This window comes from Odontomachus brunneus, unplaced genomic scaffold (genome assembly GCF_010583005.1).
Source record: "Odontomachus brunneus isolate Ranch 3 - 2012 unplaced genomic scaffold, Obru_v1 Obru_scaffold_144, whole genome shotgun sequence".
NCBI lineage: Eukaryota > Metazoa > Arthropoda > Insecta > Hymenoptera > Formicidae > Odontomachus > Odontomachus brunneus.
Window position 1 is genome coordinate 103,054 of NW_022639594.1, and position 11,801 is coordinate 114,854.

At 40.7% G+C, this 11,801-nt stretch overlaps 3 protein-coding genes across 4 annotated transcripts in view; 2 read left to right on the forward strand and 1 right to left on the reverse strand.

The window, feature by feature from the left end:
* Positions 1–260: 260 nt before the first annotated feature.
* Positions 261–6,042, forward strand: LOC116850375 (neutral and basic amino acid transport protein rBAT). Of its 2 annotated transcripts, XM_032828582.1 has the most exons (10): positions 261–673; positions 2,131–2,506; positions 2,635–2,876; positions 2,964–3,089; positions 3,164–3,390; positions 3,481–3,664; positions 3,837–4,063; positions 4,664–4,669; positions 4,978–5,124; positions 5,407–6,042. In XM_032828582.1, exons 1-10 carry the CDS (start codon positions 428–430, stop codon positions 5,480–5,482), a joined length of 1,857 nt encoding a protein of 618 aa, XP_032684473.1. In that variant the 5' UTR covers positions 261–427; the 3' UTR covers positions 5,483–6,042. The 2 variants fall into 2 exon arrangements, with proteins under 2 accessions (XP_032684473.1, XP_032684474.1); XM_032828583.1 differs by lacking the exon at positions 4,664–4,669.
* Positions 6,043–6,463: 421 nt separating this feature from the next.
* Positions 6,464–7,840, reverse strand: LOC116850378 (JNK1/MAPK8-associated membrane protein). Its single transcript, XM_032828592.1, has 3 exons — positions 7,130–7,840; positions 6,874–7,043; positions 6,464–6,778 (listed from the first exon to the last, which is right to left on the reverse strand). Exons 1-3 carry the CDS (start codon positions 7,570–7,572, stop codon positions 6,486–6,488), a joined length of 906 nt encoding a protein of 301 aa, XP_032684483.1. The 5' UTR covers positions 7,573–7,840; the 3' UTR covers positions 6,464–6,485.
* A 1,268-nt stretch (positions 7,841–9,108) lies between these two features.
* The window catches only part of LOC116850384 (serine/threonine-protein phosphatase 2A 56 kDa regulatory subunit epsilon isoform), a 25,888-nt gene continuing 23,195 nt past the window's right edge, over positions 9,109–11,801 (forward strand). Inside the window, exon 1 of the mRNA XM_032828603.1 lies at positions 9,109–11,472. Coding sequence (XP_032684494.1) covers positions 11,328–11,472 — 145 coding nt within the window. The 5' untranslated portion in view covers positions 9,109–11,327. The remainder of the gene's footprint in view (positions 11,473–11,801) is intronic.

Genomic DNA, 11,801 nt, shown 5'->3' on the forward strand with positions numbered 1-11,801 from the left:
CTAGAAACGCGCCGTATTTAAATGTTTATCTGAACTCCTTTGTCATACTATATATAAGTTTATAAATTTATAATACAAGTTTATAAATTTTAATTGAAACATAATCTCTACATACTTTCTTGACAGGTTTCAAAATCTTATGTGTCAAACATGCTTGAATCAATTTCAATACTGATTAAAAGATTGGAGCTTTAAGGTCGAAGGTTGAAATCAGTAGCCAAAGGGTTGGGACAAGGAAGAGTGGAGAAAATAATCGATGTCGAATCGTGCCATCTTGGATTCACGGACATCGGCTATTATTGTCGCGGCTTTTGCCGACCTCACGAGTCATTTTTGAAATTTGAAGAAACCGCCGAAGGAGAATTTGCTCGCCTGAAGTATTGCATACAATTTTTTTAAATACAAGTGAATAGTAACGATACGCGCGATGCAGAGTGGGGGAGAAACGGCAATTGGGAGCGAGACAAATGGCGCTGCGAAGAGAACGTCATCAGTCTCGTCAACGTATCAGTTGAAGGAGGACGAATTTGCGAAACAGCAGCAATCACCACAGCGAACGTGCAGTAGTGACGGCGTCATGGTTAAACAGAACGGCGAGGAATATGAGGAGGGTGCACAGGAGCGAATGCTCAAGGATGACAGCACCCAAAAAATCGCCAAAGACTCCACAGAGGTAAACATTACTTCCTTGACTTTTTTGTTGTCTGTCAATCATAGGTAATTGAACCTTCTAAAAGACATCTTAAGGACGTCTAAAAAACATTCTACTTTTTAGAGAGCCTAAATATCTCTTTCATTAGTATTTAAGACTTTTTTACTACTTAGGTTGTTGTTTTTAATTTAAAGTATCGAAACAATGATTGCTACGCCTTGTAGGATCACGATGCCACAAATTTGACAACCGGAACGAAAGGACCTTTTATCGTAGAAGAGTCTTTTGTCGTAGAAAGGTCTTTTGTCGTAGTCTTTTGTTACGGACTTTTGTATTCTGAATCTATTTAAATCTTTATTTGTAGTTGATTTCATTTGGGTATCAATGGACAAAGAAACTCTGCATGTATTGGATACATAGCATATGTGCGAATCAATTTTTTTCTAAAGAGCGATAGTAAAATCTTTTATAAAATATCTAATTTGTCTTTAATTTACGGTTGAAATATGATTCCGCCGTTTTCCAAATCGTGAGTGAGAAACGATCACCATGTTTCATAACGGTCACGCCTATCTCGCCATTAAGACGAGACCATCGATCGCTCTCGCGAATAACGTGGCGGCGTGCGAGCTTTTGGCACAATATGTCGAGCTAGTTTTAGCACTGATTATTTGGACACAATGTCGTTGCTTCATATATATTTGTGCATTTTTTCGTTACTTGATACAAATATGTGCAGTTTTTTAAAATTCTCGAAGCGCGAGTTGCTTATGCAAAATAAAATAATCATGTTACTTAAAATAAAAGAAGGAAAGTCAATATAGCTCTTTGAATAAGCAAATCATTCTTAGACTTGCGTCATACATGATAAGAGACCTTAATTTATTTTGAGATAAAACCGACAGATCTCCACTATGAAAATGTTTTATTAGTTACTTTTATATATTTGCTTATCACTATTTGTTGCAATTATATTGTATATTTTAAATGTTGTTTAGAAAGAAGTAATAAATATGTGTAAGATATAAACAATTACTTCTACAGTAAGTTATCAATAAAAGTTAAAAAAAATAAGAAAATTTTAATATATATTCAAAAATTAAGAGTGCTTTTATTTACAATTTGTAAATTTAAAAACAAAAGAAATATATGAAAAGTATATAAGTCATTATTTTTATGAAAGTGCTTGACAGTAGTAAATATTTGATTAATTAAAGTTCTTTAATTTTTATCTGAACTCCTTTGTCATACTATAATACAAGTTTATAAATTTTGATAATTGAAACATAATCTCTATATACTTTTTTGACAGATTTCAAAATCTTATGTGTCAAACATGCATGAGAAATGTGCAACTATGAGCCATTATGTTGTTTTATAATTATAAAAAATCCTATAATTATAATATATTTGTAATTATATAATATGTGCTATTCTGACTTGTCTCTTACTTAAGTTGGATTGCAACTCTTTGACAGGTAAAATTTATCTCTGAAAATGGCGATGCCAAGATTGATATTGGAGTGATAAACCAGGCATCTGCAATGGGCAAGGAAGAACTGATGAAATTCGTTAATGATCCATTCTGGGTGAGAATGAGATGGATCTTGTTTATTGGCTTCTGGTTACTTTGGGCTGCAATGTTGGCTGGTGCTATAGCCATTATCGTGATGGCGCCGAAATGTTCGGCACCTGAACCAAAAAAACTGTGGGAAGAAAGTCCCATTGTTCAGTTGGATAATTTGGATAATCCTACCAAACAATTGAAAGAATTAGAACCTATACTGTATGAGCTGAAAGATCTAAACGTTAAAGCTATATCTCTCTCATCTTTGATAAAACGAAGTTCGGATGGTACGTATAAATTAGGAAAAGAAAATATGTACGAGAGAGAGATAAGCTGTTTTATATGAAAAATCTTAATTATATATATTTTTTTTAAGAAAATCCACGAATAATATTAAAATTTTATTCTGTTGCAGGAGGGATCGAAGATTATAGAGCCATCCAACGAGAATTTGGAGACATCAGCGACTTGGAGGCTCTTATTAAGGTGGCGAACACAGAGGGTCAACAAATCTTCCTCGAGTTGGATCCTAATCATTCCTCCGTACAGCATCCGTGGTTTAAACGATCGGTTGAAAAGCAAGAACCATTCACGTCCTATTATGTTTGGGCTAATGGAATAATGGATGGTGGGAAGAGAAAACCTCCCAATAATTGGGTAAGTTCTAATCGCGCAATAATATCAAATCTTCTTGATGTTTTAAGGAAGATTGTTAAACATTTCCTGTCATTTCCTTTTTTATAGTTGAGTGTATACGGCGAATCTGCATGGGAGTGGAATGAGCAGAGAGGTCAATATTATCTTCATCAATTCAATAAGACGCAACCCGACTTGAATTATAACAATTCAGCAGTAGTGAAAGAATTTGGAGTAAGTACATTGCTTCATTTGTAATCGGTCGACTTTGTTTCGATCATTGTCTTATATTGACCATATTGTTTTAGGATATTCTGACTCACTGGCTGAAGTTAGGAATTAGTGGTTTCCGTCTGGCAAACACTCAGTACTTAACAGAAGATCCGGATCTTCGCGATGAGTCTAGGAGTCATCTTGCGATAGAATTTAACAATTATCAATCGCTGACGCACGTACACACGCGCGGTCGGGCAGAGAACGCAGCGATCCTGATGAAATGGCGAGGCATCGTTCACAACGCAACTGACGGGAAAGGGTACATTAAAAACTTTCTGTTCACGTTGTACTATTACGTAATGTTATCGTGTTGTCGGCTAACTATATGCCGTTGGTATTCGTGTTACAGATTATTTGCATTGCAAGATGATATTGGCGCCGATATATTGCATGTATACAATCTGAAGGACACACTGATCGATCTACCACAGAGTTCACACTTCCTCACTGCTGCTAATTTTAGCATAAACGCCACAACGCTACACAAAAGTATATCACAGTGGATCGAGATTGCGCCATGGCCCGCATGGAACGTAAGTGTCGTCTAAGTGAAGTTGACTCTATCATATAACTTTATAGATCTTTTCTGCGTTCGTAACAAATCAAAAAATAGTTAATACAGGATATTCTATAAAATCTATAGTATAAGATAATCTACCAAATGATATCTGCAAATATAATTACTCATGTTGCATATAATTACAGGTAAATGGCAAAGTGCACTCTATACGAGAACGTATGCCTCGTGACGTCGCAGACAGCATAACGTTAATGACGATGTTATTACCGGGTACGCCGATTTTCCGGTTGAGCGACGTCAGATCCACGAAGGATGCGTTTAAAATTCTCTCAAACGCTCGAACTACCCCGACATTCCTCTATGGGAATACAATGACCAGAATTGTACAAAAAGACGTCTTTGTATATACAAGGTAAATGTTGTGAAAATATATCTATCAATACGTACAAGTAGTGTCAATTTTGAAATTATATTAACGTAAAATTTAATGTACACAACATAAAGACTCGACACGCTCTAACAATATTTCATTTTTTAAATTTCTTTAAAAGAAATTTTTAAAAAAGATTAAATGATTTTAAGTTATAGAATGTGGTGATTTAATTTCAGAGAACGCAATTAACATAATATATACTATTAACCATTAATTCATATTAACTAAGCTTCCAGACTAATCACTCAAAGAATAACGATGAATGTATACTTACAATATAAATTAGTGGTGACGGGTTTTGATTGGATAATTGAATTCATTCTCGGGTGTGCAATTAAGTCTATATAGAGGTACTTCTCAAAGTCCCAGCCCGCATTCTCACGCGTCGCGTTTAGTGATAAATAGGTACCTTAATTCGTATCTTGTTGAGTACAGTTTTGTATAAGTCGCTGTGTAAATTTGAGAATACAGGCTTTGATAAATGAGATACCTCTCGCCCGCTACAAGGATTACTGTTACAGTAAACTAACCAAATATTAATTTGACTATGCTCCACGTTTTCTTTCGCATATGGTGCAGGATTGGGTGAGTTTACGTATTAATCTATTTATATTTTGCTGTAGAGACTTTATTGCATGCAATGGAATAATATAATCGACTAATCAATGAGACTCTCAACAAACATAATACATTTTTATTAAATTATATTTTGAGCTATGTGCATTTCACACGGTCAGGTCTATTTTTATTAGTACTTATTTGTATTTCTTTGCATTTTTTGCAATTTTTCTTTTTCTTTTTGCCAAATTACAGATTTGAAAATTAAGAAAAACAAACCTATGCTTGAATAAAAACCAAAAGTGCATGAATAAATGTTTCTAATAAATTTACAGATTAAAAAGTGGTAATCCGGGATATCTGGTAGCATATCATACAGGAAATGATAACATCACCATAGATTTATCGAGTATACCACACATATCAGAAGAAGTCAACATAGTTGCATATAGTTCCAACTATGCTCAAGGCTTAGAAGTAACGTAAGTATCTTTTTCTATGACAATCTATAAAAATGTATACTTTATTTTTTTTTGCAAGAAAGTACATATTTTTATATATATTAAAAAAAATATATATATATATAATATTATATATATTAGATATATAAATCATATATATACTTTTATATTATTTATTTATTTATATATATATATATATACATATAAATTATTATTACACATGCTATGTTAAATATACATTGCATACATTACGTGCATACATTTGATCATTTACTAATGTTGAAACTTTATGATTTTACACAGGAAAAAATTATTCTCAGACAGAGTGCCCATAACAGCACAAAGTGTGGTAGTTCTAACGTTTGTGCAAAAGGAATAACTTCTACCAAGAATTACACGATGCATTTTAAGTGCAAAAACAACGATATATATGATACGTCATTTTCGCTTCGATATGCAAACAAATGTGTGTAATTTACGTATTAATATCAATAATGCATTGTTCTGTACGAAGCACGCTCAATTGTTACTCACGATTAAATCAGTCGAGTCAGTTTACCAAAACCATTAAAATATATACATGCGTTTGTTTTTGTGATGTACATTGATGTTATTATATAATTTACATGTGATTAAATTTCGTAACGTGATACCGCAAATAATGCAGTTTCGGAATATCGTAATATCCCGCGTTAAATGTACATGCGCATGGATTAATCGTAGTAAATTAATTAACATATCAAACAATATTTCAATAATATGACAATATAAATTGTTCGCCAATATAATAGTCGATTAATCTCACTTGATAAATGAAAAAAAAAGTTACAAAATTTATATATGTCAGAGCGTGCTAGAATACAGAAAGAGTTTATCTTAATATATAAATGATGTGTGTACAAGTATTGCAATGAAATATATGCATATATCGCAAGCAAATACGCGAAATTTAATTTTTTTCAGAGTCTCGAATGGAGGGATCCAATACTAACCGCTATTTCTAAGTTACTAGCATTTTTATTAAAAATTCTTAGTTACATTGCGCATAAAATATTACGATAAAATAAATTCATAAACTATATCAAGATACCATATGCATTTTGGAAGAAAGAGCCAATGTTTGTTTCTTCACTTTTCAATAATGAAGATCTTCGAATAAACATTTCAAAGTGAAATGTTATGATAATAGTTTAGTAATTAAGATCCAAAATACATATATTTGAATTAACATAGGATTTTAAACTCTTTTGAAATATTTAGAAATTTCTAAGACTTCTATAATTGAAAGATTGAAAAAACAGACATATAGCTAAGGTATAGATATATTATTTTAAATACACGAGGTAACACACCAGACACACAAAAGATATACAAGATTTATTTCATTCAATGTTGAGCTTATGGGGATCAGTGAATCTCGCAGTTACAATGTAAAACAAGGCGGGTAACGGTACTAAAGCTAACATCGCGGGATGAATGTTGATCCCACGAAGAGTAGCGATTGCAATTACGCCGTACGCGTGCAACAGCCAATGACCTAAAATCACTATCACATTCTTTATATCCGAGACGGAACTCAGCAACAACGACTTCATCCTCTGGTTCAGTTTAAACGCAAAGTGCGCCGCATTCGACAGAACCGACAAGATTATAGTGATAAACGGAAATGAATAATCTGCAAAGAGAAACGTGTAATTAGCACACGGTTAGTGTATATATCACCTTTTCTATCGATTTTATAGTAACATATACAATGTGCGCGCGACATACATATTAAACCTCCACCCACTGCATGAAGCAATGCCAAGATTGGGTAGAAGTATAGAGCTGCATAGATAGAGAGCTTGCCCTGCTTTGGTAGAAATTTCTTAGCTATTAACGGTCTTATGAGTATCATCAGAATTATTCCTAGGGCATAGAAAATAAAGACTATAGTATACCTGAAATCACAATAATAAGTTGAGTGACAATAATTAACTGAAAATGTGCTTCTACTGAATCAATATTTGACAAAGTGTAAACTGACAAGGGATAAACCGCCTCCTGTGTACAATGCAGAGTCGCTTCATAATTAGGACTAGGATTGTGCAGCAACGTGTACCAGTCCGACAGTCTCTTCGCGCTGCACGACTTGATGGTGAATGTACCAATAGGATCTGTCAACTGCAACGCTATGAGGGACGCCAACAATATCTCCAGCAATGCCGACAGGTGCAGGGCGATCACCTCCTTGGGTATGTTGCGGCGCTTGGAGACCTTGTCGATGCAGAACCAGTGCAGCACAAGGACCAGCAGGGCCATGAAACCCAAGTAGAGCCAGTCGTAGAATATGGGCGCATCATCGCAAGGTACGCACGCCGACGAGGCATTGACGCGAAAACCGCGAGGACAGGCGCCGCATTCGCTCCAATTCCCGTCCGGCAATAACTGCCGGCCACAATATATGCCGGGACATCGCATAGGGTTCATGTTCTCGCGCGAGCAGTCGATTTGTAGGTTAGGTATAACGACACGTCGCGTTATCGGTCATCTCTCCGCGATTTCCAGCCAGATTTCCACATGATAACTTAATGGCTTATCTTCATTCATAAAAATCTCCTGGAATAACTGATATCTCTTACGAATATTGAGAGATGAGGATTTAAAAACATCATCAATCTCTTGTCACAAACACTGCGAACGTCAAACATTTTTTTCTCTCACTCGTGTAAACGCGAGGCGCGCACGACGTAGTGTCGCTTGCCCAAAACTCGTCGCGAACAACGGCATTCCGTCGATAACGTCACGTTGTGTGGTTATCGATCTACGAAATCGCCAATGAGGATCTCGACGCAAGTGACGTAAGACAGATAAATTATTTATAAATAAATATGGATCCCTTTTTAGACGAGACCTTCGCGACTCTGATTTTAAGTTGTGTCGACGTAATTATTGTTTCGGGATTATTATCGTACTAATTAAAGGGTTGTTAATTATATCAAAGGTAAAAACTCATCCGACACTTGACATTTCGCATAAACTAATAATATCGATATATTATTTTTCATAATGAAGCCGAAGAGATGCGTGTCGTCACTTGTGGGATGTACATAAAAATTCATCACGTCTGTAAGACGCTTCGAATTATTTCGAATGAGTGACGAAATCGAATTGAATATAATTTAAACGGAAATTTCTCAGAAAAACAAATCAGTAAGGCAAATGAAATATTAACATATTTTCTTTTGTATTTGTAAATAATTTAAGATTTAGATTTCACGTCTGAACGCCAGAATATTATGGAATGAACCTGTGAAAATTTAATTGTCATGATTCACATAACATAATATTTATATTCATAATACTCACTATAAATATTTTAATTTAATGTTGAAGAGAGCGCGTAACACAACCTGTGCGGTGTTTCCACGATTTTTTCCTCTCCCGAGGTCTGATCATTAAAAATTTTCAAAACTGCATGATTTTCCTGAGGACTCAAAAATTCACAAATTCCAATTCTAAAATACTTGGAATTCTTGTGACCAAATTGGTTGAAAATTTGCAAGAGAAAGAGAGAGCAAGACAGACACACAGAGAGAGAAAGAAAATCGAACGCTCGAGTCGGTGCTCTGTAAAGCGATAAAAGTCTATTCAGAGCACGGCGACACAGACAGTTTCGTATCTAGCACGCGATTGGTCGAGTTTTCCGTGCTCATGACGGTGCACAGCGACGCGACCCGTCTGAATAGGCCTTAAGCCGGATTCGTCGGTAACGGATCGAAACCATGCGCGGCGCCGTCTTCCGTTTCAGCGCACTGGCCGGCGCATCGATCGCAAGCGCGAACGCGGGCCAATGAGGTAGCAGGCGGCGACACACGGCATTGGCCAAGCGCGCGGCGGCCCGGTAGGCGCGCTTGAAAAGTTGATGCGCGACGGCGCGGCTACGTCGCGCCACCTGCCGCACTCGTACGCGTCCGCCGGCGATCGGCCATCTCCGGCCGATGATTGCCGAGCGCACATTACTATTTTCAGGCACACAAGGCACCTCTTGACGGATTTTCAATAAGTGAAGAGGGCGGCGGTGCGTGCGCGCGATAGAGCTCGTGGTTCTTTTTTTTTGCTCGCTCTCTCGTCCGCGAGATCGTCGCGATCGGTGGGCCTGGCGCGGTCGGTGTTGCCGCGGCGTGACGGACGGCAAAATTCTCTCGCGGGAGAGGTGCGTGGCGTGATACAGCAGCACCACCAGCACCAATACCATCACTACCCGATACCAGCAGCAGCAGCAGCAGCGGTCAGTCGGACGACGAAAAGACAGGCGGACGATACGCAGCAGCAGCAGCAGCAGCAGCGGCGGCGGCGGCGGCGGCGCAGGGCGATGTCGGGCCACGTCTCGGCGGTTCTCGGCGCCTGACGGTCGCTCGCGGTCGTTCCGCCGGAAAATGAGAGAGGCCCCCACGTCGCGGCGAGCAGCAGCTGATGGCGGCCGAGTGCTGTACTACGACGAAGTACCAAACGTACGTCTACCTTAACGTCGTCGTCGCGTCGGCGTCCGGACGTGCGAGTGTAAGGAGGTGGAGTTGTTCGGCGGTCGCCGCGTGAAAAAGAGAGGAGCTCGCAGAGAGGTAGACACCCGCCTGTTCTCGTGCCCGCCCGTTAACGTGTTACGCTCCGCTCCGTGTGGATTAACAGCGGCGGCGATCGCGCATCGTGCGTGCGTGCGTACGTGCGCGTGTGGTGCGGTGTGTGTGTGTGTGTGTGTGTGTGTGCGGGTGCACTTGTATGTGCGTGCGTGTGTGAGTGCGCGACGACGGCCACATTACCCGCGGCCATACTTACTACTATACGACGACGGACGTGCGCCCAGCTATACGCGAGTCGTTCTATTTCGTAACGGTGTTTCTCTCTGTTCGCCGCTGCTGCCGGCGCGGTTCGGCGGCTACGACTTCGTTCGGCGCGCACGATCGGTATCGTGCGTGCGTGCGTGAGCTTGTCTGCCTTCGTGCGTGCGCGAGCGAGTGAACGTGTTAAGCGGCGCCGCACCACGTTAAAGAAAGCGAGAGAAGTTTCTATCGAGCAACCGATCAACCAGTCAACGAACCAACCAAGCAGCCATCCAATCAGCCAGCTAACGGCTACCCACCACCGACCGGCGCCGCCGTCGTCGATCGAATCCTCCACCCTACGTTCGCCGTACGTGCGAGCCAGCGTTAAGGAGGACAACCGGAAAAGACCGGCTTTTGTCGAGCAGGTAGCGCGTTTCACAGCTAAACAGCAAGCTGTAAGCACGTACTCCGTGTAGGTGGGAGCACCGCTCACACGGAAGGACGGAAGGAAGGAAGAAGGATAGACAGACAGACAGGGCGTGCGTCCGCGTGTGACAACGCCTAGTGAGAGATCATCGCGCCCCTTCGTGCCGGAGGCAGCGGCTGCGGCGGTGGCAAGTGCCGGCGAGACTCCGGAAGCCGCCGCGCACACGAGACCCGAGCGCGGATTCGTGTCGAATCGAATTCTGCGCGAGCGAGCGATTGTCCGTTAGCTCGCTCGCTCTCTTTCGTTCGTTGATGGGCAGGAACGCCGTGATCGTCGTCGTTGACGACGACTAGTGGGTCGTTCCTCGTGTGCTATGCTCCTCGGACCTGTCGACGGATTGTTCGTCCTTCTATTATTACTACTACTACTGTTACTACTGTTACTGCTATTACTGTTACTGCTACTACTACTACTATTCCTGCTTCACCGCCACTATCAGCATTACTATCAGCGCTACGACCTCCTTCTACGTGCTCATCGGCTGTTCGGGATTGCGTGAACAGTGAATCGTGCTTAGTCGTGAAAGAAAGCGAATACAATCAGTATAAAATACCGCCACCACCGCCGCCACCACCACCACCATCACAACCACCACCACCATCACCATCATCACCACGTGCGCGTAGACAGCGTGTTCGTGGCGCGGTATCGCGTATCAGTTAGTGTTACTCTATTTTATGAGTGCAGTGAGTTGATCGCCATCGTCGTCAACGTTCTCGTCGTCGTCGCTCTTGCTGTCACGACGGAATGCGGCCTCCTCGGGGTGAAGGCAGTCGTTTCTAGTCGCGAGACGCTCTGTGCTCCGGGGATAGGACGACACACGGAACGGGTGTAAGCGCCGAGGCACCACCGACGCACGTGCGCCACCAAGCTCGCAGAAGCTTCGCCGCCGAAGCGTCGCCGACTCCCCACAGTGCCTCCGTTTTAATGCCAAAATGTCGTCACTGCCGGGGAATTTCGTGGACCGGATAGACCCCTTCGCCAAGCGATCCCTTAAGAAGAAGTCCAAGAAATCGCAGGGCTCCTCGCGCTATCGCAACTCGCAGGACGTCGAGCTCCAGCAGTTACCGCAGCTCAAAGGTTAGTGTTATTCAGAGTGAGCGAATGCCTTCTCGCTCGTCTCTTTAAACATAACGGAGAGAGCCGCGGATTATTGAGGCAAGACGGAAGAGAGCGAACGCTTGTACTAATAGTCTATGCATACCCAGACTAATAGGCACGGTTCTCTCGTACATTAATATATTGACAAGTTTTGCTTAGAACCGATCGATTACACTGATTCGTAAGAGAACTACTCTTTGTTTGTCTTTGATATAAAACAGAAACGAGATTTGAGAAACAGAGAGAGAGAAAGAGAGAGAGGGAGAGAGAGAGAGAGAGAGAGAGAGAGAGAGAGAGAGAGAGAGAGA

Bases quoted from the DNA above. Each gene is read 5' to 3' on its own strand.
- LOC116850375 (XM_032828582.1), top strand. From the start codon at position 428: ATGCAGAGTGGGGGAGAAACGGCAATTGGGAGCGAGACAAATGGCGCT. The intron at 3,090-3,163 runs GTAAGTACATTG...ATATTGTTTTAG, and splicing joins CAGTAGTGAAAGAATTTGGA to GATATTCTGACTCACTGGCT. The intron at 3,665-3,836 runs GTAAGTGTCGTC...ATATAATTACAG, and splicing joins CGCCATGGCCCGCATGGAAC to GTAAATGGCAAAGTGCACTC.
- LOC116850378 (XM_032828592.1), bottom strand. From the start codon at position 7,572: ATGAACCCTATGCGATGTCCCGGCATATATTGTGGCCGGCAGTTATTG. The intron at 7,044-7,129 runs GTCAGTTTACAC...TTGTGATTTCAG, and splicing joins CAGGAGGCGGTTTATCCCTT to GTATACTATAGTCTTTATTT. The intron at 6,779-6,873 runs GTATGTCGCGCG...TTCTCTTTGCAG, and splicing joins AGTGGGTGGAGGTTTAATAT to ATTATTCATTTCCGTTTATC.